The sequence below is a fragment of the Myotis daubentonii genome, chromosome 1, assembly GCF_963259705.1.
Source record: "Myotis daubentonii chromosome 1, mMyoDau2.1, whole genome shotgun sequence".
NCBI classification, from domain to species: domain Eukaryota; kingdom Metazoa; phylum Chordata; class Mammalia; order Chiroptera; family Vespertilionidae; genus Myotis; species Myotis daubentonii.
Window position 1 is genome coordinate 5,743,730 of NC_081840.1, and position 22,350 is coordinate 5,766,079.

At 50.7% G+C, this 22,350-nt stretch overlaps 1 protein-coding gene across 7 annotated transcripts in view; it reads right to left on the minus strand.

The window, feature by feature from the left end:
- Positions 1–840: 840 nt before the first annotated feature.
- LOC132229806 (uncharacterized) overlaps positions 841–22,350 on the minus strand; it is a 33,136-nt gene continuing 11,626 nt past the window's right edge. For 4 of the 7 annotated variants that reach the window (XR_009451725.1, XM_059686283.1, XM_059686269.1 and 1 more), the window contains one exon: positions 14,384–14,986. Coding sequence is in view for 4 of the 7 variants with exons in the window: in XM_059686283.1 (XP_059542266.1) it covers positions 14,918–14,986 (69 nt within the window). In the remaining 3 variants the exon portion in view is untranslated. Of the gene's footprint in view, positions 1,111–14,383; positions 14,987–20,962; positions 21,062–21,439; positions 21,608–22,350 lie in introns of those variants that run through there. The other 3 variants (XR_009451720.1, XR_009451722.1, XM_059686297.1) reach the window with 3 other exon arrangements.

Here is a 22,350-nt window from a genome sequence, read left to right on the forward strand (position 1 = left end):
CTCCCTAGCTCTCTGTGGGTCCTGTCAGGATGCACCTCTATAGGGCCACCACCTGACCCGGCAGCCTGCAGAGACGCATCCTGAAGCTCAGATCTTGGGGGGAGCGGGAGGCCACTAACTTCCTTTGCTGCTGGCCCCACCCAACGGAACACATTCCAAGTGGGGACCTGGAGCTGGTCCCTGGATGGAGGAGCTGAGGTTGAAATCCTGGCAGGGAGGCAGTGAGGGGCTCAGCTCTCCCCACCCAATACACACACACACACACACACACAGTGAAGTCAGTGTCACCAATTCAGTCTCCTTCGGGCTCTGTTGGGGTTAGGGTTACGCCCCCGCCCCCCCACCCCCCTCAACAGAGGCATAGTGGCTTTTAAAAAACTTATGTGTTTATTTATTTCAGAGAGGAAGGGAGAGGAAAAGAGAGATAGAAATACCAATGATGAGACTTATTGATCTGTTGCCTCTCAGGCATGTGCCCTGACCGGGAATTGAACTGTGACCTCCTGGTTCATAGGTCGATGCTCAACCACTGAGCCACACCAGCTGGGCCATAGTTGTTTGAAGAGGAAAACTCCCTGGAAACAGAGTTTGTGTGTGTGTAGGGGGGGGCGGGGGCGCGGGGCGGGCAGGTTAATGGTAGAATCACAGGCAGAGGGTGTTCAGATACACCAGAGACTGGATATGGGAGAGCCCTCTCCTTAGGAGTCTCTCAGAGATCTCTTTTCAGTTCAACGTGATGGTATTTTCAGCGAATAATCAATGTTTGTGGACCACACAAATCCGTGAGGCCCAAAGGTCACAGACACGTGCCTCCAGAAGATCAAGGGTCAGCCCTGGTCCAGCTGCTGGCCTCTGACTTCTCCTCACCTTGGCTTTGCCCTCACACCCAGGGCATCTTCCTGAATCTGAATCCCATGCCCACACCCAGGGCACCTGAACAGCCCTGCCAGGTGTCCTCGCTGGAAGAGTTGAGATATGGACACTGGGCACCTAGCAACTTCAGCTGGGCCTCCCCCCCAGCGTGGACGATGGCATGGAAACACGAAATGCTTGCTGATGGCGTGGCAGGAGGAGGGCCAGAAAAGGAGGTGAGGTTTCCTACAGCAAGACCTGTAAAAATGAAATTTACATAATTAATCATTAAAGATGCATCTGCATAAATACGCCCACACCACGGAATATTCTGACCAACCTCTTTATGCAATCCAAGGGCTCCCACGTGTGTTCCTGAGTGCCTCTGGGTGGATGTGTCTGCGCATGTCTGCGAGCACGACATCTGGAAGTGAGCACGTGCTCCTGTGTGAGTAAATGCTCCAGAGAGGGCGTGGAGGACGCTCCCAAACCGGAAGCTGGGATTACTTCCGGGAGGCTAGGCTTTGGGGCGAGGGTAGTTATTTTTTTTTTTTTTATTGCTTAAAGTATTACAAAGGGTATTACATATGTATCCATTTTATCCCCCCGCCCTAGACAGTCCCCTAGCCTCCCCTATCCCCCAGTGTCTTATGTCCATTGGTTATGCTTATGTGCATGCATACAAGTCCTTTAGTTGATCTCTTACCCCCCTACCTCCTGCCCCCCAACCCTCCCCGGCCTTCCCGCTGCAGTTTGACAATCTGTTTGAGGCAGCTCTGCCTCTGTATCTATTCTTGTTCAAAAGTTTATAATGGTCTCTATTGTCCATGAATGAGTGAGATCATGTGGTATTTTTCCTTTATTGACTGGCTTATTTCACTTAGCATAATGCTCTCCAGTTCCATCCATGACGTTGCAAATGGTAAGAGTTCCTTCCTTTTTACAGCAACATAGTATTCCATCGTGTAGATGTACCACAGTTTTCTAATCCATTCATCTACTGATGGGCACTTAGGCTGTTTCCAGATCTTAGCTATGGTGAATTGTGCTGCTATGAACATAGGGGTGCATATATCCTTTCTGATTGGTGTTTCTGGTTTCTTGGGATATATTCCTAGAAGTGGGATCACAGGGTCAAATGGGAGTTCCATTTTCAGTTTTTTAAGGAAACTCCATACTGTCTTCCATAGTGGCTGCACCAGTCTGCATTCCCACCAGCAGTGCACGAGTGTTCCTTTTTCTCCACATCCTCTCCAGCACTTGTCGTTTGTTGATTTGTTGATGATAGCCAGTCTGACAGGTGTGAGATGGTACCTCATTGCTGTTTTGATTTGCATCTCTCAGATGATTAGTGACTTTGAGCATGTTTTCATATGTCTCTTGGCTTTCTGGATGTCCTCTTTTGAAAGGTGTCTATTTAGGTCCTTTGCCCATTTTTTGATTGGATTGTTTATCTTTCTTTTGTTAAGTTGTATGAGTTCCCTATAAATTTTGGAGATTAGGGTGGGTAGTTATTTTAACATTTCTGTTCTGTTTGAGCTTTGCAGGCATGGGTCATTTAAAGGGACACGAGATGGCTGAGCATTTGAGATCTTGTTCCCTGGAATATGCCGCCAGTTTGGCCCAAATAAATTCATAAAAATTAATAAAAATAAAAAATAAAAGAATAAGAGCTTTCTAACTTAATGTTTTTATTTTTAAAAATATATATATATTATTGATTTCAGAGAGAAAGAGAGAGGGAGAGAGACACATCAATGATGAGAGGGAATCATCTGACCAGCTGCCTCCTGCACGCCCCCTACTGGGGATGGAGCCCACAGCCAGGGCATGTGCCCTGGACTGGAATCCAACCTGGGACCCTTCAGTCCTCAGGCCGCCGCTCTATCCACCGCGCCAAACCGGCTAGGGCGCTTAATGTTTTTAAAGTAGTGGACTCCTACGGGGCAGGAATCCTGGGGCTCGCCCTCCTCCACGCCCCGCCCGCGCCCCCTGCTGGCCAGGAGGCCCATCAGCGCTCCCCGAGCCCCACGTGGCTCGGAGCAGACCTCGGCCTTTGCGCTTGGCGCTCGCGGTTCCACCCCTGGGAGCACTATCCTCTGACCCCCACCCCAACCCCGGCCCGCGGAGGCAGCGCAAACCCTATCCATGAACCCCACCCCCCACCCTCGTCCCTACCTCGGGGCAAGGATGTGCATGCAGCGGGTAGGAGCCGAGCGCAGGCGGCCAAAGGGCCCCCCCATACCCCCCTCCACAAGCTCGGGGCGAGAGGAGAAGGCCGCAGAGGGCCAGGGGAATCCCCAGTCAGCGTTTCAGCAGCGGCGAAAGGCAGAGGAGAGAAATGCTCTTGAAATTCTTATGTTACGCCCTTTTCCGCCCATCTGTCCCCTATCTGGGAGGGCAGCAGGGTCAGAGGCTGCACCGGGAAGGAGCGAGCTTGCAGGTCACGGGCTGGGGCGGAAGGGCGATTGCTGGGGACTGAGGAGGGGCTTAGCGGTGGGTGGGGAGTGGAGGCTGGCGGAGAGGCAGCCTCAGGAGAGGACCATTACAATGTCCAGTAAAACAGTGCATTCAAGAATGAACCCTTGCCGAAACCGGTTTGGCTCAGTGGATAGAGCGTCAGCCTGCGGACTGAAGGGTCCCAGGTTCGATTCCGGTCAAGGGCATGTACCTGGGTTGCGGGCACATCCCCAGTGGGAGATGTGCAGGAGGCAACTAATCGATGTTTCTCTCTCATCGATGTTTCTGGCTCTCTCTCTCTCTCTCTCTCCCTTCCTCTCTGTAAAAAGTCAATAAAAAATATATATATATAAAAAAAAAAAAAAGAAAAGAATGAACCCTCCTCTGCCCTGACCAGTGTGGTTCAGTTGGTTGGGTGTCCATGCACCCAAAGGTTGTGGGTTTTATTGGTGGTCAGGGCGCATACCTGGGTTGCCAGCTAGACCCTCAGTAGGGGAACTTAGGAGGCAGCTGGCGGATGTTTCACTCTCACGTGGATATTTCTCTCCCTCTCCCCCAATCCCTCTCTCTATATATTTAAAACACACACACACACAATAACAATTAAAAAGTCTTGAAAAAATAAAAAAAGAATGAATCCTCAAACATTCCTTCCTAGGCCCCGCTCCTGGAGCTAACTGCAGGAGCCAGGTCCGTGGCACTTCCACCTCTTCAAAAAGCAAAGGCAAAGGGGCACTGGAAAGAGGCGAGCGCATCTAGCAAGTGGGTCACTGGTTGAACCAGGGGAGGTGGGCGAGTCTCTGGTCAGCTCCGCCAGAGAAACAGAGGCTGATCCCCTGGACGGCGGAGTGCAGGAATGGCCTGCTCCAGGAGGTGAGAGCAGAGAGCATGACTCATACAGTAGTTCCCCCTGATCCTCCGTTTCCCTTCCTACCGTTTCAGTTACCGGTGGTCAAGTGCATTCCAAAAATATTAAACGGAAAATTACAGAAATAAACAAATTATAAGTTTTAAATTGCACACAGTTCTGGACTTGCCTGATGAAATCTCACACCGCCCCTCTCGTCCTGTCTGGGCCGTGAATCATCCCTTTGTCCAGTGTCTCCACACCGTGTACGCTGCCCACTCTGCCCTCTCAGCCACTTAGAAGTGACTCCTCTTGGTTATCAGATAGACCGTCCTAGTATCACAGTGCTTGTGTTAAAATGACCCTTATTCTACTTAATAATGGCCCTAAAATGCAACAGTAGTGATGCTGGTAATTTGGATATGCCTAGGGGGCTGGCTCCAGGGAGGCAACCCAGCCAGTCTCCCTGGCCCAGACTGCAGCATTCAAACTCCAGTCACTGGCTCACTGACTCACTGACCCCGCTCCCCAGGCATCACAGGGAGGGATTTACCACGGAGCCAGCGCAGGGTCACACAGAGGGTGGAAGGGAGGACCTGTCCCAAAGGGAGTGTCAGGGTTCACCAGCATCACCCCCAAACAGGGTCTTGTATGACTTCATCCAAGCCTCTCTCTCGAATGCGCCTCTCGTCAGTGCAGCCAGTCAATGCCCTGGACCACGGTCGCGCTGCTGGTCACACTGCTTTGCCCCTGCTCAGCAGCTCCCTCGGCCTGGAGTGCCCTCACTCACCCTGCCAAGGCCACCGCCTGGTAAAGCTTTCCCAGACCCCTCCCCTGAGCATGGCTCTCTGGGTCCTCAGTGCCAGTTCAGGGCACACTGCAGGAGCCTCGTAGGTGCAGGCAGAACCCATCCCCTGTCCACTCCCTGAGTGAAGACTCAGCCTCAGTGTCCCATCTGTGGAAGGAATGCTGGGAAGAGCAAGCCACAGCCTGGCCCTCCAAGAGCGTCCTGGTGCACGGGAGTGACTCCGGGACCAATGGGAACCTAGCCCCTGGGAGCCCTGGGCCTGAGACACCAGCCGGAGATTTCTACCTGGGCCTTCGGAGCAGGATGAGGGATGCTTTCTCCCTTTGAGACCCAGCCCAGGGGCCCTGTGCCTGTCTCACCTCCTGGGTGCCCACCCAGGCCACAGAGGACAAGAGAGGGGGCCCACCTGACAGGTGGAGACACCAAGGCTAGTTAAGGAGCAGGCACTGGGCCTGGATGGGCCAGGTGGAGTGAGGGGCAGGGCCCAGTGAGCCCGAGGGAGGCCCGCAGCCACTAGCCTGGAGTGACCTCAGGACGCTGCCAGGGTATTTATAAACAGCCGAGCCAACCTGGGTGTCATCAACCTGTAAAATGAACTCCTTGGCATTCTCTGCTGCCCTGGTTTGTACCTTCAGTGCCTTTCTCAACAATGGACTCGACTCAGGCCACATCCTAGTATTTAAAAAAGCTGAATGGGTCAAGTTGCCTCCACCAAGACTCACTATGAAATAATCCCTTGCCATGGGCCAGGTCCCAGGGGAAGGATGATACAAGTATGAGGCTATCACAACATATAGCAGCGGTTCTCAACCTGGGGGTCACGACCTCTTTGGGGGGTCAAACGACCCTTTCACAGGGGTCGCCTAAGACCATCAGAAAACACATATATAATTACATATTGTTTTTGTGATTAATCACTATGCTTTAATTATGTTCAATTTGCAACAATGAAATTGGGGGTCACCACAACATGAGGAACTGTATTAAAGGGTCGTGGCATTAGGAAGGTTGAGAACCATTGACATATAGGCAAATAACAGAATAATGTTGAGTAGAAGAAGCCAGACCTGAGAGAGCACAGACTGCATGATTCCATTTGTAAAAAGTACAGAAGCAGCTCTGGCTGGGGCGTCTCAGTTGGTTGGAGCATCGTCCCAGACACCAAAAGGTTTGATTCCCGGTCAGGGCACATACCCAGGTTGTGGATTCAATTCCCAGTCTGGGCATGTGCGGGAGGCAACTGATCAATGTTTCTCTCTCTCTAAAAAAATAAAAAATAAATAAATTAATTAATTAATTAAAAAACAAAATAAAAAGTACAAAAAACAGGCCAAGTTCATCTATGGTGGTAAAAATCAAAATAGTAGTTGCCCTTAGATGGGGCTCTGCATGGAGCCACAGTGAGGACATGGGAAAGCTCATCTGCGTATTCACATGAGATTTTGCCCTTTAATGTAAAGAACCAATGCGACTGATATAATAATAATATAGGCTAATCTATCTATATAAAAGCCTAAGCGACCATTGTAACCGAACAGACGACCGAACAGGCTGCATGGGGCAACCAGGCCGGCAGGGGGGTTAGTGAGGGGTGACCAAATGACCAAGCAGCAGGCTGTGTGGGCCAACCAGGCCGGAGGGGTGGGGGGTGGGGGCTGTTGGGGATGACCAGGCCGGCAGGGGGGCAGTTAGGGGCAACCAGGCTGGCAGGCAGAGGCAGTTAGGGGTGATCAGGCTTGCAGGGGGGGGAGTTAGGGGCAATCAGGCAGGCAGGCAGGTGAGCAGTTAGGAGCCAGAGGTCCAGGATTGTGAGAGGGATGTCTGACTGCCGGTATTGGATCGGGCCTAAACTGGCAGTCGGACATCCCCAGAGGAGTCCTGGATTGGAGAGGGTGCAGTCTGGGCTGAGGGAACCTTCCCCCCTCCCCTGCATGAATTTCGTGCAGCGGGCCTCTAGTATAATAATAATGTGCCACCGGTGCTAATGAGAGCTCCTCATTTCTGAGCCCCATCCATGCTGGCAGGCAGGGCTGGCTCCACCTGTGTGCCCCTCCCATCCATCTGCCCACAGCGAATGATCAGCAATATTCCCGCTATCCCACTTCACAACTGTGGAAACTGCAATCGGTACAGGTGGGCCTTGTCTGACTCCAAAGTTCTTCCCAGAAAGTTCTGTGGCCACCCCAGCTCTGGGAGGGGAGCAGAGATGTGAGTCAGAGGATGCAGATCAGACCCTGCTTCTCTCTCTCTCCAGGCCTCCTCAGCAGCTGTGGTAGCCGCTGTTCAGCCCCACCTCTCTCTCTCCCCGAGAGGTCAGCAGTTCAGCCCGCTCGCCAGTCCCCGCCCACTGGAGCCTGCTGCACGCGCAGCCTAGCATTCTGTCGAACCTTTGGTCGTTTTGGATGTTATGGGCCCTAGGTTTTTATATATTAGGAGGATTTTATAATAAATTCATGTATTTATTCTGATGTTTGTTTTCATTTAAAATTAAGGAGGTAGAGGGAAGGAAGGAAGGAGGAAGAAAAAAATAGTGTCGTCCTAGCCGATTTGGCTCAGTGGGTAGAGCGTTGGCCTGCAGACCGAAGGGACCCAGGTTCGATTCAGGTCAAGGGCACATGCCCAGGTTGTGGGCTTGGTCCCCAGTGGGGGGCGTGCAGGAGGCAGCTGATCAATGATTCTCTTTCATTACTGATGTTCCTATCTCTCTCTCTCCCTCTCCCTTCCTCTCTGAAATTAATAAAAATATATTAAAAAACAAACAAATAATAGTGCCATTATTACTCATAGCTGAAAATCAATGGACACTCTTTAGAGAAATAAAGGATTAAGGGAGCTATGTGAAATTAACAAGGTAACCACAAGTACACAGCTACAAAATTTCCAATATATCAGGAGAAACACTTGCACCCAAATTAAGCAAATATTTTATAACCTGAAAAACCTAGAAAGTATTAAATAAAATGACTTCACTGAGACCAAGATGGATTTGTCACATCGATATATGCAAATAGGTTAACTCATCTGTAAAGGGAAATGCCTGCTAGATGGTTCACATTCCACGCTGAGCTGGAGGCAAAAGACACTGCCCAGACAGGAAGACTCAGAAAGAATGAAGATAGAAGGGTGGTGCAAGAGGTAACAGGCAAAAGCCAACAGAAAGCAGGGGTCAGGTTCAAGGCACAACATTAGACGAGACCAAGAGGAGCACTTTACAATGACAATGTGTGCAAGTCAAAGGGAAGATATCACGCACCTACACTGCATCAGAGCATGCATTAATATTTGTGCGTTGAGAAGCAGAGTGAAGACATAAAATGGAGTTACTCTAGTCAAGCTGCTAAATTACTAAAATCAAGTGGGTTGAGACATGAGGAAATGATTCCATTCTTGTTCTAACAAGCCTGGGAATGTAAACTTTCGAACTTTCTAGTCCTGCATCAATGCCTCGATACACATACATCCACCTCCAGATAACCTTGACCCCACCCACCCCCAAAGGACTCATATATCCAGACCACCTGGTGTTCATTACCCAGACCATTCAATGCGACCAGAGTTCGTGGTGCCCATCTTTGACCACCTAGCACCCTCACCCAGATGTCCGACATCTGACTGATAACCATCCTGGACTAATTCTAGGGCTGAGTGCAGGAGGGATACTTCTCAAAAATGTACTTTTTACTAGAACAACTTTTAACTTTTCTTTCTTCTTTCAAACACTTCTGGGTTTGGTCTAGCTAAGTTCATAGTTTTTAAACTCTAAGGTCCTTAAATAAATCTTTCTCAACCTTGGCCAGATAGCTCAGTTGGTTAGAGTGTCATCCTGATACGCCAAGGTTGTGGGATCGATCCCTGGGCAGGGCACATACAAGAATCAATCAGTGAATGGATATATAAGTGGAACAACAAGTAAATGTTTCTCTCTCTCTCTCTCTCTCTCTCTCTCTCTCTCTCTCTCTCTCTCTCTCTCTCTCTCTCTCTCTCCTCTCCCTCTCCCTCTCCCTCTCTTCCTCTCCCTCAATTTAAAAACAACAACAGCCCTAACCAGTCTGGCTCAGTGGATAGAGCATCGGCCTGTGGATTGAAGGGTCCCAGGTTTGATTCGGTCAAGGGCATGTACCTTAGTTGTAGGCACATCCCCAGTAGTGGGTGTGCAGGAGGCAGCTGGTCAATGTTTCTCTCTCGATGTTTCTAACTCTCTATCCCTCTCCCTTCCTCTCTGTAAAAAAAAAATCAATAAAATATATTTAAAAAACAATAACAACAAAAAACCAACTTATTTATTCTAGCAAAACCTCCAGATCCTTTTTGAGTTAGTTCGACAGCATTACATAACACAGTACGGTATCTGCATTCTTACAATTGAAAGAAATACAAGGAGAAAGAGTGAAAAACACAATTGTAGTAGGAAATTTTAATTCATCTTTCTTTCCCCTTCCCCGCCCCTCCCCCCGCCCTCTATCACAAATTACACCGCATTTGGGGAAATCGCAGGGGCGAGCACATCTGAGAGCAATGGATAAGCCTGGTCCCGGGAGAACCACCTTCATGATCATGGCATCTCCCCTGCCAGGTAAGTGCTAATTAATTCATCTTTCATAGATGTGTATACAAAAAAACAAGTCAGATTAGAAAGGACCTAATGACATAATTTGAGATTTAGTTAATGTATATTAAACTCTTTATCTTAAAAACAGACTACTCCTTTGCACATGGACATCTGAACGTTTACAAATGAGCACCTATGAAATCATTATTTGAAAAACCAATATATAATGAAAAGTAGTATAGAATACACAGCATTCTCCAATTACCAGAAATTAATACCAAACTACAAAACTAAACAATAAAGACCTTACTACCTGTTAGTTTTGAAACTCTTAAATTGTCTTTGTTCAGAAAATAAATCAAGTTAAAATTTCATAGAAAATAACCCTAGTTGAGACACTGCATAGCAGAACCTAAGCTAAAGCAGTACTTAGAGGTAAATTCATAGCTTTAAATATTCACATTAATAAGGATGAATAAAAAAAATTAATGAGCTAAGTATCTAACTCAAGATAGAGATAAACAACAACAAAATAACATAAACAGAAGGCTAGAAATAATAAAGATAAAAGTGTAAAGTGATTTAGAAAAATCAGTAGAGCTAATCTAAATAAAATAAACCGAGTAGAAACAAAATTTTTAAAATTTGGAAATGGCTAAATCTGTAGTTGATCTAGTCGGGAAAAGAAAGGAATAAATTACACATACACTAAAAAAAAAAATTACAACGAAGGACAGACTTCTTATTGCATACTTCGATGTAGTGATTTAGAAGATATTTGGTCCTATCCATAGTTAACTAACTCAGAGTTCCCCAAATCCTTGGAATTTCCTAAGAGTTGAGAGTGATACAGGTGTCTTTTGTTATGTTACTGAAATGGCTTTTGGATCTCACTGAAGGGTGAGGGCTGGTTGCCAGGAAAACCACCCAAGTGATGAGAAGTTTGTAACTTTCAGTCCCACCCCAGGACCTCCAGAGAGGGGAGAGGGGCTGAGATGGAGCTCAGTTGCCAATAGCCAATAACTTAGTCGTGACTAGGTAATGAAACCTGCATAACATCCCCGAAAAGAACAGCTCCTTGGCCCTTTTTCAGAGAGCTTGGGGGGGGGGGGGGAAGGGGGCACAATGCTCTCAGGTGCCACCTTGCGGGCCCCAAGCTCCATGAGACAGAAGCTCCTTCATTCGGGACTTTGCCCCAAGGATCTTCATCTGACTGGTGATTTGCATCATTTAAGGCCCTTTGTGAGAAACCAATAACCCAGTGAATACATGGGTTTTCCTGACTGCCAAACCGTTCCAGCAAATTAACTGAACCCAAAGACAGGGTCTTGGAAACCTCTGATTGACAGCCAGTCAGTCAGAGGCTCAGGTGACAACCAGAAGCGGAGGGCAGTCTTGTGGGCCTGGGCCCTTCACCTGCGGAACGTGCGTCTGCCTCCGGGTAGATGGGTCAGAACCGAGCTGACCTGCCCCACACCTGCTGTGTGCCGTTGGTGTGGGGCATACCACCCCCTCCACCCCCACTCCAGGGAATCGGAGCCGGAAACCCTTTTGAATACCCTTTGCGGCCTTTACAGCTGACCTACGCGCGAGAGCGGACGTAAGGAGACAAATCAATAAGGTTCCATTTCGTGCCCCTGGTTTGGGCAAAGCCCTTGCTCCCATGGGAGTGCGGGGCCACCCTACCGGGGCCAACTTCAGCCCTTTCCCTCACCTTGACGGACCCCCCAACAAGCCTGGGGCTCTGGGTGGGGAGGGGCCCCTGTCGAAGCCCTGACTCTGGGATGAACCTTCCAGACTGAGAGCAGTGGAGGGTGCCCGCCGGAAGGCTTCCTGGAGGCGGCGTGCACGCTGGGACTCGGGATCCAGAGCTCCGAGGAGGCGGGGACCGTCGAGGGAGGGGGCTTTAACTCCCCAGGCCCCCGCAGGCCCCCGGACCTCAGCAGCCTGGCCCTGAGGCTCTGCAGAGCAGGGCGGGGCGGTGAGCACGCGCCAGACCGCACGAGAAACGAGCACTGCTCCGTGGATGCCGGAGGGCGGGGGGCGAACAGACACGTCCTAGGAAGTTGTTAGGAATTGGTCATTGGGCCAAGCGGACGTCCCGGAATGGCTCACCGCCAGCCCTGGCACAGCTGTCCCTTCCCGAGGCTCATTCGTGCGTGTTCGGGGCCAGAGCCGCCCCCTGCCGGCCAGTCTGTTACTGCTCCCAGGGCAGCTGGGGCTGGAAGATTAGACCCGCGGAGCTCGGAAGCCACGGGCTCGAGCCCTGCCCGCGCGGGGATTGGCTGCCGGGTCAGGTCCCCGCCCCAGGCAACCAGCGGAGGCGGGGTCTCACCTGCGGCGGGCTGGGGGCGGGGGCTGGGCTGGGGGCGGGGTTGGGGGCTGGAGCTGGGGGGGATGGAGGCTGGGGGCGGGGCTGGGGGCTGGGAGCTGGGGGCGGGGCTGGGGGCTGGGGGCTGGAGGCTGGGGGCGGGGGCGGGGGGCTGGAGGGTGGAGGCTGGGGGCGGGAGCTGGGGGCTGGAGGCTGGGGGCGGGGCTGGGGGCTGGGGGCGGGGGGCTGGAGGCTGGGGGCGGGGGCGGGGGGCTGGAGGGTGGAGGCTGGGGGCGGGAGACTGGGGGGTGGAGGCTGAGCGGAATGGGGGCGGGGGCGCGACGGTGGGAGGCCAAGTGCGTTCCTCCCGCCCTGCGCCCTGGACCTGCTGCTTCTCTTCCCTTTTCCCTCTGAGACAGGAGCAGCTTTCAAACCCCAAAGTAGTTTGTTGTTTTTAAATATAAAGACATAAGTTCTTGCCAGGTTCTGGGATCCCGCGGCCCCCTTTCTAGCCACCTTGGCCTTCTACGCCTGTTCCTTCCTGCGCCAAGCGTTTGCCTAGCCCTGCCCTGCCCTCCGCTTGGCCTGCCTTTCCCCCCACTTCCCCCTCTAGCTTGCTCAGACTGACCTTTCCAGACCTAGGTGGCCTTAAGTTAAGGTTCCTCTGGGGGCTTCTTCAGACCCTGTGCACATTCCTTTTCCAGCCACCGACCACCCTACTCTAGGCTGGTGGCCTGCCTGTCTACATCTCTGTATCTCCCCCACCACATGTACATGGTACACAGTGATTTCTGAACTGTGGACAAAAGGGGCCACATGCTAACCTGACAAGCTCGGGAAAGTTTGCATGGCAGTCTTGCAAACTCAGAGACCTAAGATAACCACAAAGGATGGTCTGAAATTAAACTTTAACTAAAAGCAGTTATGGTGGGTAGTTACATCCTAGGCTGGTATCTTCACTGACAAGGTCAACCTTTACCTTAACTGAGCCTATCTGTCTTTTTGCATCTATAATAACACAAGAGGCCCTCTCACCCTCTGGGAGCCCTCGGGGGATGTCTGACTGATGGCTTAGGCCTGCTCCCAGTGGGACATCCTTAGCCCTGCTGCAGAGGCCGCTGTGAGCCCGGCTTCTGGCTGAGCAGTGCTCCCCCTGTGGGAGCACACTGACCACCAGGGGGCAGCTCCTGCATTCAGTGTCTGCCCCCTGGTGGTCAGTGTGTGTCATAGTGACTGGTTGTTCCACTGTTCGATTTGCATATTAGCCCTTTATTATATAGGATTCCCTTGAAATGTCTGGGTAACTTGTAACTTCCCTTTTTCTGGACCCCTTTGGGCACAACCTAATGTGCTTGGGCGCCAGGACAGATACCGCAATTCCTTCATTGTTATCATTATTCATTATTCCTGCACCCACCTAAGTATGTGTCTATCCAATCCCAGGGGTTTCCCCACTTTGCTTTCTCCTGCCTCTCTAGTCTATCACCAATAGATTTCATGTAACCCACCTACATCCCTTTCCTTTGATTGCAGTGTATAAATATAGCTGTAACCTGCCATTCTCGGGAGCATTATCTCAATGCATTGAGGTTCTACTTCCTGCCATATGTCGACAGTTTGGCTCAAATAAACTCACAAAAATTCTTTTCCCGTTTGAACGTTTTTATGTTAGCAGAACCAAGGAAAGGGGTGATGGCTTAAGGAATTAACATCCCTGGGCACCATTGGAGTACCAAGCCCCAAGCCAGGCACTCTAGCAGGGGCAGGCTTCCTGTTAGAGGCGGGTTTAGTGGCAGGGCTCACTGCCATTCACTTCCCTGTAGCCCTAAAGTGATGTGTTGGGGTCCCCTTTTCCTGGGAAGTCAAGGGAAGCTCCACGAGTCTGAATGGCCCAGGATTCCTCACCTCAGCTGGACTGCTAGGGGCAGGACTGTGGGCCTGGGGACACCCTCCATGCCAGGCAGCCTGGACCTGACGGCAACTGATGGTCAGGTCCCTCGAAGGGAGCGTTCCCATGGTTAGATAAATGCAGTAAGATAAGTGAGAAAATATCTTTTAAATGCTTTTATTGATTTTCAGAGAGAGAGAAAAGGGAGAGGGATAGAAACATCGATGAGAGAGACATGAATCTGCTGCCTCCTGAACACCCTCTCCTGGGGATCGAGCCCGAAACCTGAGCATACGCCCGACAGGAAATCAATCAATCAAACCAGGGACCTCTTGGTTCATGGGTCAACACTCAACCATGGGGCCACACAGGTCAGGCAGAAGTGAAAATTTGGGGTTCCCAACAGGGACACGCAGCTTGACTCATATTTTTTCAAAGGTAGTGGGTGGGTTAGGGTAGCGGGCTCAGAGCTGGGCTGCCTGGGTTAAAATCCAGACCCGCCATTCCTTTGACCTTTGACTTAAGCTCTCTGTGTCTCAGTTTCCTCACCTATAAGGCTGTAGAGTAATACGTACCCATCCAGGTAGTTTAGGCAGGTTATTATACGCGTTTTTAAAACTGGAAAGAAATGCTCCAATACATTGGTGGGGTTCTGGGTGATTTTCTCCCCTCATCTGCTGCTTTATTTCCCACTGGCTGGAAGGTTCTGAAGTGGTTGGAACCCATTTTAGTTACTGATGCGTCCCAGCACCCAGCACCCAGCACAGTGCTTGTGCACTGGACTGGACATGTTTGTTGACTGAGTAAGTGAATGATCACAAATATATGCCTGCCCTTTCAGAACATTCACTTGAGTGCAGAATTCTACCCAAATCAGTTTTGATAATATGCAAAAATGCAGAGCTATCGGAGGGAGGCAACTGTAGCTGACGGGGAGGGGCTTCCTGTTCGAGGCGGGTTTAGTGGCAGGAGAGGTCAGCATGGGACAGACTTCTGTGTCCCTCTTCATGGGCAGGAGCCCAGCTGTGGCAGGAGCTCAGCAGGGCGCAGCAGAAGGGAAGGCGGGCAGGTGGTCCAGCCTCACTGGAGGGTCTCGCTGTGGATTTGGATTTGACCTCGGAGCGGCGGGACCGCGGACGCTCTGGGGCAGGAGAGAGCTGGGAGCCAGGTGGAGCTTCGGGAGGACTGGCTGGGGAGGCCCCTCACAGGGACGCCAGGGTGCCCGGTGGTCCAGCTGTGAGGTGTGGCTCTGGGAGGAAGGGATGAGATTTCTGAAAGTGAACGTTGATCAGGAGTCGATCTTCCCACCGAGTGAACCCCAGTTCCAGGGGTCTCCCCCTGTGGTTCTCACGTGCATTTAAGGAACAGACAGCCCCACTTACACAAACTCCACGTAGACAAAGAGGGAACTGCCCTACCTGTTCTGTGCGGCAATCATAACCTTGACCCCAAACCCTGGCAAGAGAAATGTGAAACAGTAGAGGGCAATCCCATTCAGGAGTAGGTTCCGTACTGGAAAGCAGCATCCAGGTCCTCTATCACTTACCAGGAAAGAGGAGCGGTCAGGCGTCCTCTGCGGGGGAAGACAGATAAAACTCTTCTCCAGAAAAACTTAGCAATATGGGAAGGGAGGGCCTTCCTCGCTCTGATAAAGGGCAGCGGCAGAACCACTGACAGACCTCACTTCCGGTGGTGCAGCCCGACCGCTTCCCTGTGAGAGCAGGAACGGACAAACCACTTCCTTCCAGGATGGCCCCAACTGCACCGGGGGACCTGGCCAGGGCAGTGAGGCCAGGCAGAAAGGGCACCAGGAAAGATTCCAAAGGAAGGAACAAAATTCCTCACTTAGAGATGATAGAAACATCAAAGAATCAACAAATAAGTTACTAGATTAGGGTTTGCAAGGTTGCTGGATATAAATATCAATGTGCAAACACCCCCCCGCCCCCCATCAAACATAGGCCTCTTAATAAAACATGCTCAAGCCCTGTTTGTTCCCAGTGGGGGCACATAAAGGGGAAGGCAGCCAACTGATGTTTCTCTCTCCTCCTCCCCCTCCCCTCCTCCTTCCCCTCCTCCTCTTTCTTCCCCTTCCTCTCTCTCTCTTCCCTCCCTTTTCCTGTCTGTCTCAAATCAATAAGCACATCCTAATAAGGAATAATTTTTAAAAAAACGCTCTAACTGGTTTGGCTCAGTGGATAGAGCGTCGGCCTGGGGACTGAAGGGTCCCAGGTTCGATTCCGGTCAAGGGCATGTACCTTGGTTGCGGGCACATCCCCAGTGGGGAGTGTGCAGGAGGCAGCTGATCGATGTTTCTCTCTCATTGATGTTTCTAACTCTCTATCCCTCTCCCTTCCTCTCTGTAAAAAAAATCAATAAAATATATTAAAAAAATAAAATATAAAATAAAAAAACAAGTACAAGAGCTCTTTGGAGATAAAACTATTGTGAGATAAAGAGGCCTCAGTAAGTGTTGACATATACCATGTCCATGGATTGGAAGACTTATTATAAGGAGGTCCCCTGTCTCATGTGATACCCAAGTTCAGTGCAATCCCAGTTAAAGCCGGGCTGTATCACGGAACTCTGCACCGGGCTCACCTGCAGGGAGAAGGGAGGGTCATGGTCAGGACTGGGCACAGCTTCTGCGGGGCGGCAGTGTTGCTGGGGAAGGGGGGGTCATTTTCAGGTGAACAGGCCCATGGTTGCTTGTAAGTTGATGCACCCATTTGGGGGCCAAATTTGATCATTATATAACAAGATCTATGAACATGCTCCTATGTTTTGACCTTGTAATTTTGCTCCTGAAAAATCATCCAAAAGAAAAATAAGCAACTTATTCCTTGCCAGTGTTATTTACAACCCTGAAAACTATTAGAGTGAAACCCCCATACTCAGCAACGGGGTTGAGTTCTCTGCCACTTACTAGCTGCTTGAAATAGAGGGAATGGGTCCCACGGCCCCTCGAAGCCTTTCTGGATAAGAAGGAAGTTTCCATCTCCTGCCCTTGCCCACGCCTCTGGGAGAGGTCTCTCCTGAGGTCAGTGCCGCCGGCTGGGCCCTGGCCACCTCCCCTGGCAACAGAAGCAAAGAATTTGAGAGCTGGAGGGGCAGGCGCTGTTTCCTGCCACACCCAGAAGGAAAGGCAGGAGGGAACACAAGCACGGGCTGCCTGGCTTCCTTCTCCGCTCTCGGGTCCACCTGCTTTTCCTCATGCTCTGTCCCCGGGAACTCTGTCTACCACAGACGTCAAGGTCATTAGGAAGCCCAACACGGGGCAGAGTCCCACCGCAAGTAACTGCCTCCTCGAGCCTCAGGAAGTCACCTCCATCCACTTTGTTTAACCAACCCAGGTGGCTTCCTCCCTCCCTGGATCTTGAGACAATTGTTCCACTTGAGAGAGAGCAGAAACTTGTTTTACAGCTTTTAAGCTGATACATACCCCAGCCCCCTTTAACCTCTGTCCCTGAGCCAGGCCCAGAAAGCTGCCCTCAGGACATCACAGGCAGGACCCAGGGCCTGGCAGAATTCCTGAATTCTGGGATGGGCTCGGTTGTTTGGGGGATCAGAACCTTGTGAAACCTCCCGGAAACTTGGTCTCAGGCAGGGACTAGCCAGCTTCCGCCAACCCTGGGCATAAGCAATGTGTAAATTACAGCCTGAAGTTACAGCAGGAAGTGACAGTGCCAATGATGGAGCTCTCCGCTCCCCACAAGGCCTGGGAGAGCGGCTGCTGGCCGCCAAGGGCAGCCAGAGGCGCTGCTGTGGGCGGGTGTGGCGCTGGACCCCTCAGGTGACTCAGTGAGCACGGACAAGGCCTGGGCAGGAGTCCAGGCCGATGCACAGAGCCTGCACCCAGTACCTTACAGCCGAATGGCAGAGAAATGAATGGCAGAGAAACGAGGCACCCAACCCCACCTTACTGCACACTGTGACAGGCAGGGAGGGAGCGGGGGTCCAGGGGAAGGGAAGGCTCTGTGTTAGTCCGCTCCAGCTGTTGCCTATAAGGAAGCACCAGAGACAGGTTGCTTATAAAAACAGGCATTTCTTTCTCACAGTTCTGGAGGCTGGAAGCCTGAGATCAGGGTGCCAGCATAGCCTGGTTCTGGTGCCAGCTCTCTTCCGGTCACAGAAGACCCTTCTCTGTGACTTCACATGACAGAAAGGGCAGAGGGGCTCGGTGGGGTCTAATAAAGGCGCCAATCCCGTTCACCAGGCTCCGCCCTCGGGACTAATCACCCCAAAGGCTCCTCTCCTGACACCTAGTACCACTGCCCCGGAACATCTTTGGGCATCAGTGTGGACCAAAAGGGGCGACACACTAAACCCGACAAGCTCAGAGGAGACCTGTAAGGCAGCCTCACAAACTCAGAGACCTAAAGCAACCACAATAGGATGCTCTGAAATTAAAACTTTCTAGCCCGGCCACCGTGGCTCAGTGGCTGAGCATAGACCTATGATTGATTCCCTAGGCTGTGGGTTTGATCCCCAGTGGGGGGCGTGCAGGAGGCAGCTGATCAATGATTCTCTCTCATCATTGATGTTTCTATCTCTCTCCCTCTCTGAAATCAAGCCAATATAATAAAAGCCTAATATGCTAAGTGTCCGGTTGTCCAGTCATCCATTCAACCAATCAAAGTGTAATACGCTAATGATATGCTAAGGCTGCTCAACCGCTCGCTATGACATGCACTGACCACCAGGGGGCAGAAGCTCAGACCAGTAGGTTAGCTTGCTGCTGGGGTCTGGCCGATCAGGACTGAGCAAGATGGGCTGGACACGCCCTGGAGCCCCCCGCCCCCCATGGTCCCTCCCTGGCTGGCCAACCTCCTGTGCTCCTCCCCAGCCCAATAGTGCACTGGTGGGGTCCCTCAGCCTGGCCTGCGCTCTCTTGTAATCCGGGACCCCTCAGGGGATGTCAGAGAGCCGGTTTCAGCCCGATCCTGTAGGCCAGGCGGAGAGACCCCACTGGTGCACAAATTTGTGCACCAGGCCTCTAGTAAAAAAAATATATATATATAAAAAACTTCCTGCCCTAGCCGGTTTGACTTAGTGGACAGAGCATCATCAGCCTGCGGACTCAAGGGTCCCGGGTTCAATTCCTGTCAAGGGCACATGCCTGGGTTGTTGGCTCCATTCCCGATAGTGGGGCATGCAGGAGGCAGCCAATCAATGATTCTCTCTCATCACTGACGTTTCTATCTCTCCCTCTCCCTTCCTCTCTGAAACCAATAAAAGCATATATTAAAAAAAAAAATTCTAACTGAAAGCAGTTCAGCAAGTAGTCATGTACTGCGGCAGTATTTTTCCCTAACAAAAGTCTATCTTCACCTTAATTGAGCCAATTATCTTTGCTAACCTGCCTTAGGAATATCAAGTAATTTCCTTTTTTCAGACCCCTCAACCACAAGGCACAGATCCCCTCATTGTATTGTTATCATGTTAATTGTTAACTATCCTGCACCCACAGATTTCAAAGTGGTATCTATCATTTCACTGTTTTGTTTTTTTCTCATTTCACTTTTTATCCAATCCCAGAGGTTTCCCATTTGCTTTCTCCCATCTCCCAAATCTATCACTAATAGATTTCATGTAACCTGGGTACGCCTCCTCTTCTGATTGTAATGTATAAAATAAGATGCAAAACTGCCATTTTTCTGGGGCTTTTTCTCAATTCTTTGAGGTTTTAATACCTGGCAATTGTCAGTTTGGTTCAAACTCATAAAAATTCTCTACAGGTTTGAACATTTCTTCCATTGACTTTAGGGTTCCGCATGTGAATTCTGGGTGGGAAAACATTCAGACCTTAGCAGGCTCTCTGCAGTGGTGATATGTTAAACTGACAAGGACTAATACAGGGAATTAGGCGCGTACCACACCACTGGATGGGCTGAAAACAATGCGCCAGAGATCCAGGAATGGGGAGCAGGCGGGGTGGGGGTGGGGTGGGGGGGTGCGTTGCGTGCAAGGGACCCAACACAGTGTGACTGCTGCTGCAAACTGCCACCCGGGACCCAGAAAACAGAGCCATAGGGACGGGGTAGAGCTAAGGAAGTGGCACTGCCACTGGGTACTTTAAGTTCAGGCTGTAATTTACACATCACATACACCTTGTTGACGTAAGAAATGCTCAGACCTGTAGAAAATTTTCATGAGCTGGAGCCAAATTGTTGAGAAGCCAGGAGCAAGGTCTCCAATGCAGTTTCTTTTCATTTAGAATTAAGACAGACGGGGGAAAGCAAGACGGGGGTGGACTACAGGGTAGTTAACTAGAAAGATTATGTGCCCTCTGGAGGGTGGTTAGGCCTTGAGGGGCCTGGAAAACAGGTTCACTCTGGCCTTGCAAAGCTGTTAACCTAGAGGCACAGACACAATGGGCGGGGCAGGTATTAAAAAATTCTGTGCCTGGGGCTTGTCTACCCACCGAGACCTGTCCAGCTAGGGATTTGTGATCAGGCCGCCCTGTGAGGCTACGTCGTCACTGGACTCAGATTTATTACAGAGCTCCTTTTTCATCCATAACCTGCAAACACCAAAGCCTACAGTAGGAGACAGGCCTCTGTGATCCATCTTCATCACAGTCAACTTTTAATGGAACCGGTTACTGAATCTCCCCTGGGCAAACAGAAGGTAGGGAGGAGGGAAGAGGATGTAAGAACAAAGAACTGTGTATGTGAGCTAGCATCATGGTGGAAACCCCCGACATGCCCAGGATGAAACACCTGGTGCCGCCTCAACTAGACAGGGGGGAGGTGGAGACAACTAGAAAAGGCCTCAGCTCATTTTTTTAAAAAATAACCCAATAAGAGACAATAAGAGCCAGGCAACATATGAGGAAACTATTAACCCCATAGTACTCAGCCAATGAGGAGCTGGAGGAGGGACTCTCGTACCCTAGGAGATAAACAGCCTGTGATCACTACTCTGTGTGTGCCTGTACAATCGGACAGACGCCCACTCTTGCGAGGACGTATTAAAAGTCTCGTTTCTTGCCATACTTCTTTCTCTGAGCCCATTATTTGAATTCGGACAGGTGAGCATTTCTCACACTGCTTTACCTCAGCCTTCCAAAATTGGGCATCAGATGGAAGCAACCCAATTGTCGCCCAGAAGCCCAGGTACCAGGGAGTCTGAACATGTTTGCACCTTGCTGTTCTCGGCAGTGCGGGGAGCAGCTCCGGAAAGGCGCCAGCCCCGCTCTCCACCCGCCCCCTCCGCCTGGGGCTGGGGGATCACTTTATAGAGACCTGATTCCAGGGCCAGGGAGCAGCTCTGCGCACGCAGCGGAGGCCCTGGGAGTCCTTCCCGCCTGTACTTGCAGGGTGGTGGGGCTTTCCTGTAGATCACTGTTCCATGGGAGAAAAATCAATACAAGTCCATGGACTGAAAACGTAACTTGGGCTGGAATTTTTCTAGGGAAAAAAAGCTCCACACCATAACTCATTGGCTGGTTCACAGAAAGCCAGGGCCGATCAACGGGACGAGTGTGAACATATACACTGACTGCGTTAAGGAGGCAGGCTCCAGGTGGCCCAGGGCAGGGAAGAAGGGTGTGGGGGATCGGACAGGAAAGCTGGGAAAGTTGGAGGCAAGACGCATAAGGGAGGAAGAGGTGAGAGCTGGGTGCAGAGGAAGCGGGGTGTGGAGGAAGGGGGACAGGACGCCGCAGCTGCAGTCACAGACAGTGGGTCTGTGAGAGAGGAGATTCTGGCCGGCTCCCGTACCTGAGAGCTCTGTGCACTGCACTGTGAATACCAGACACCGTGCTCCCGGAGCGCCTCCAACTCCAGCGCCCAGTTGTGATGGCAACAATCCACTCCCTAGTGACCCAGATGTGGGCTGCCAGCCTCCTCCTCGCTTCAGAGTTCAACCGTAAGTTTGTCTTTAATTCTCTTTTAAAAAAAATGTATCTTTATTGATTTAAGAGAGGAAGGGAGAGGGAAACATCAATGATGAGAGAGAATCACTGATTGGCTGTCCCCTACTGGGGATTGAGCCCGCAATTGGGGCATGTGCCTTTGACCGGAATCAAACCCGGGACCCTTGAGTCCATAGGCCGACGCTCTATCCACTGAGCCAAACCGGCTAGGGCCATATTTTTACTTTTGAAAATATTTTTATTGATTTGAGAGAAACATGAATTTGTTGTTTCACTTATTTATGAATTGGTAGCTTCCTGTATGTGCCCTGACTGGAGATCAAACCCACAACCTTGGGGCATCAGTATGATGCTCTAACTAACTGAGCTACCTGGCCAGGGCTTACTACCTTTTGTCTGATTATAAAATAGATGTTTACTTGTATGCCCATCACCTGCTACCCACTGGATTAATACATCCATCAATAAGGCATTGATTTCGACAGGAGATGGTCATTTTATATGCACTCTCTTTGTTGTGGTAGCTGTGCTAACAGGATTTTACATGTAATGTGTTTGCTTTGAGAGGGCTGGTTGAAAGATTATGTCAGCTTCATCTGAGCTGGTCAAAATAAGATGATCTTTCCAGCGCTCAGTGTGCTGAAAGGCTTTCTTTTCAATATGCTTCTGAGAGATAATGAGACATGCACCTCACTTCCTGCAGTCTGGGGCAAGCAATAGTCTTTCTTCACATTATGAACTAATTCCAAGATGGAT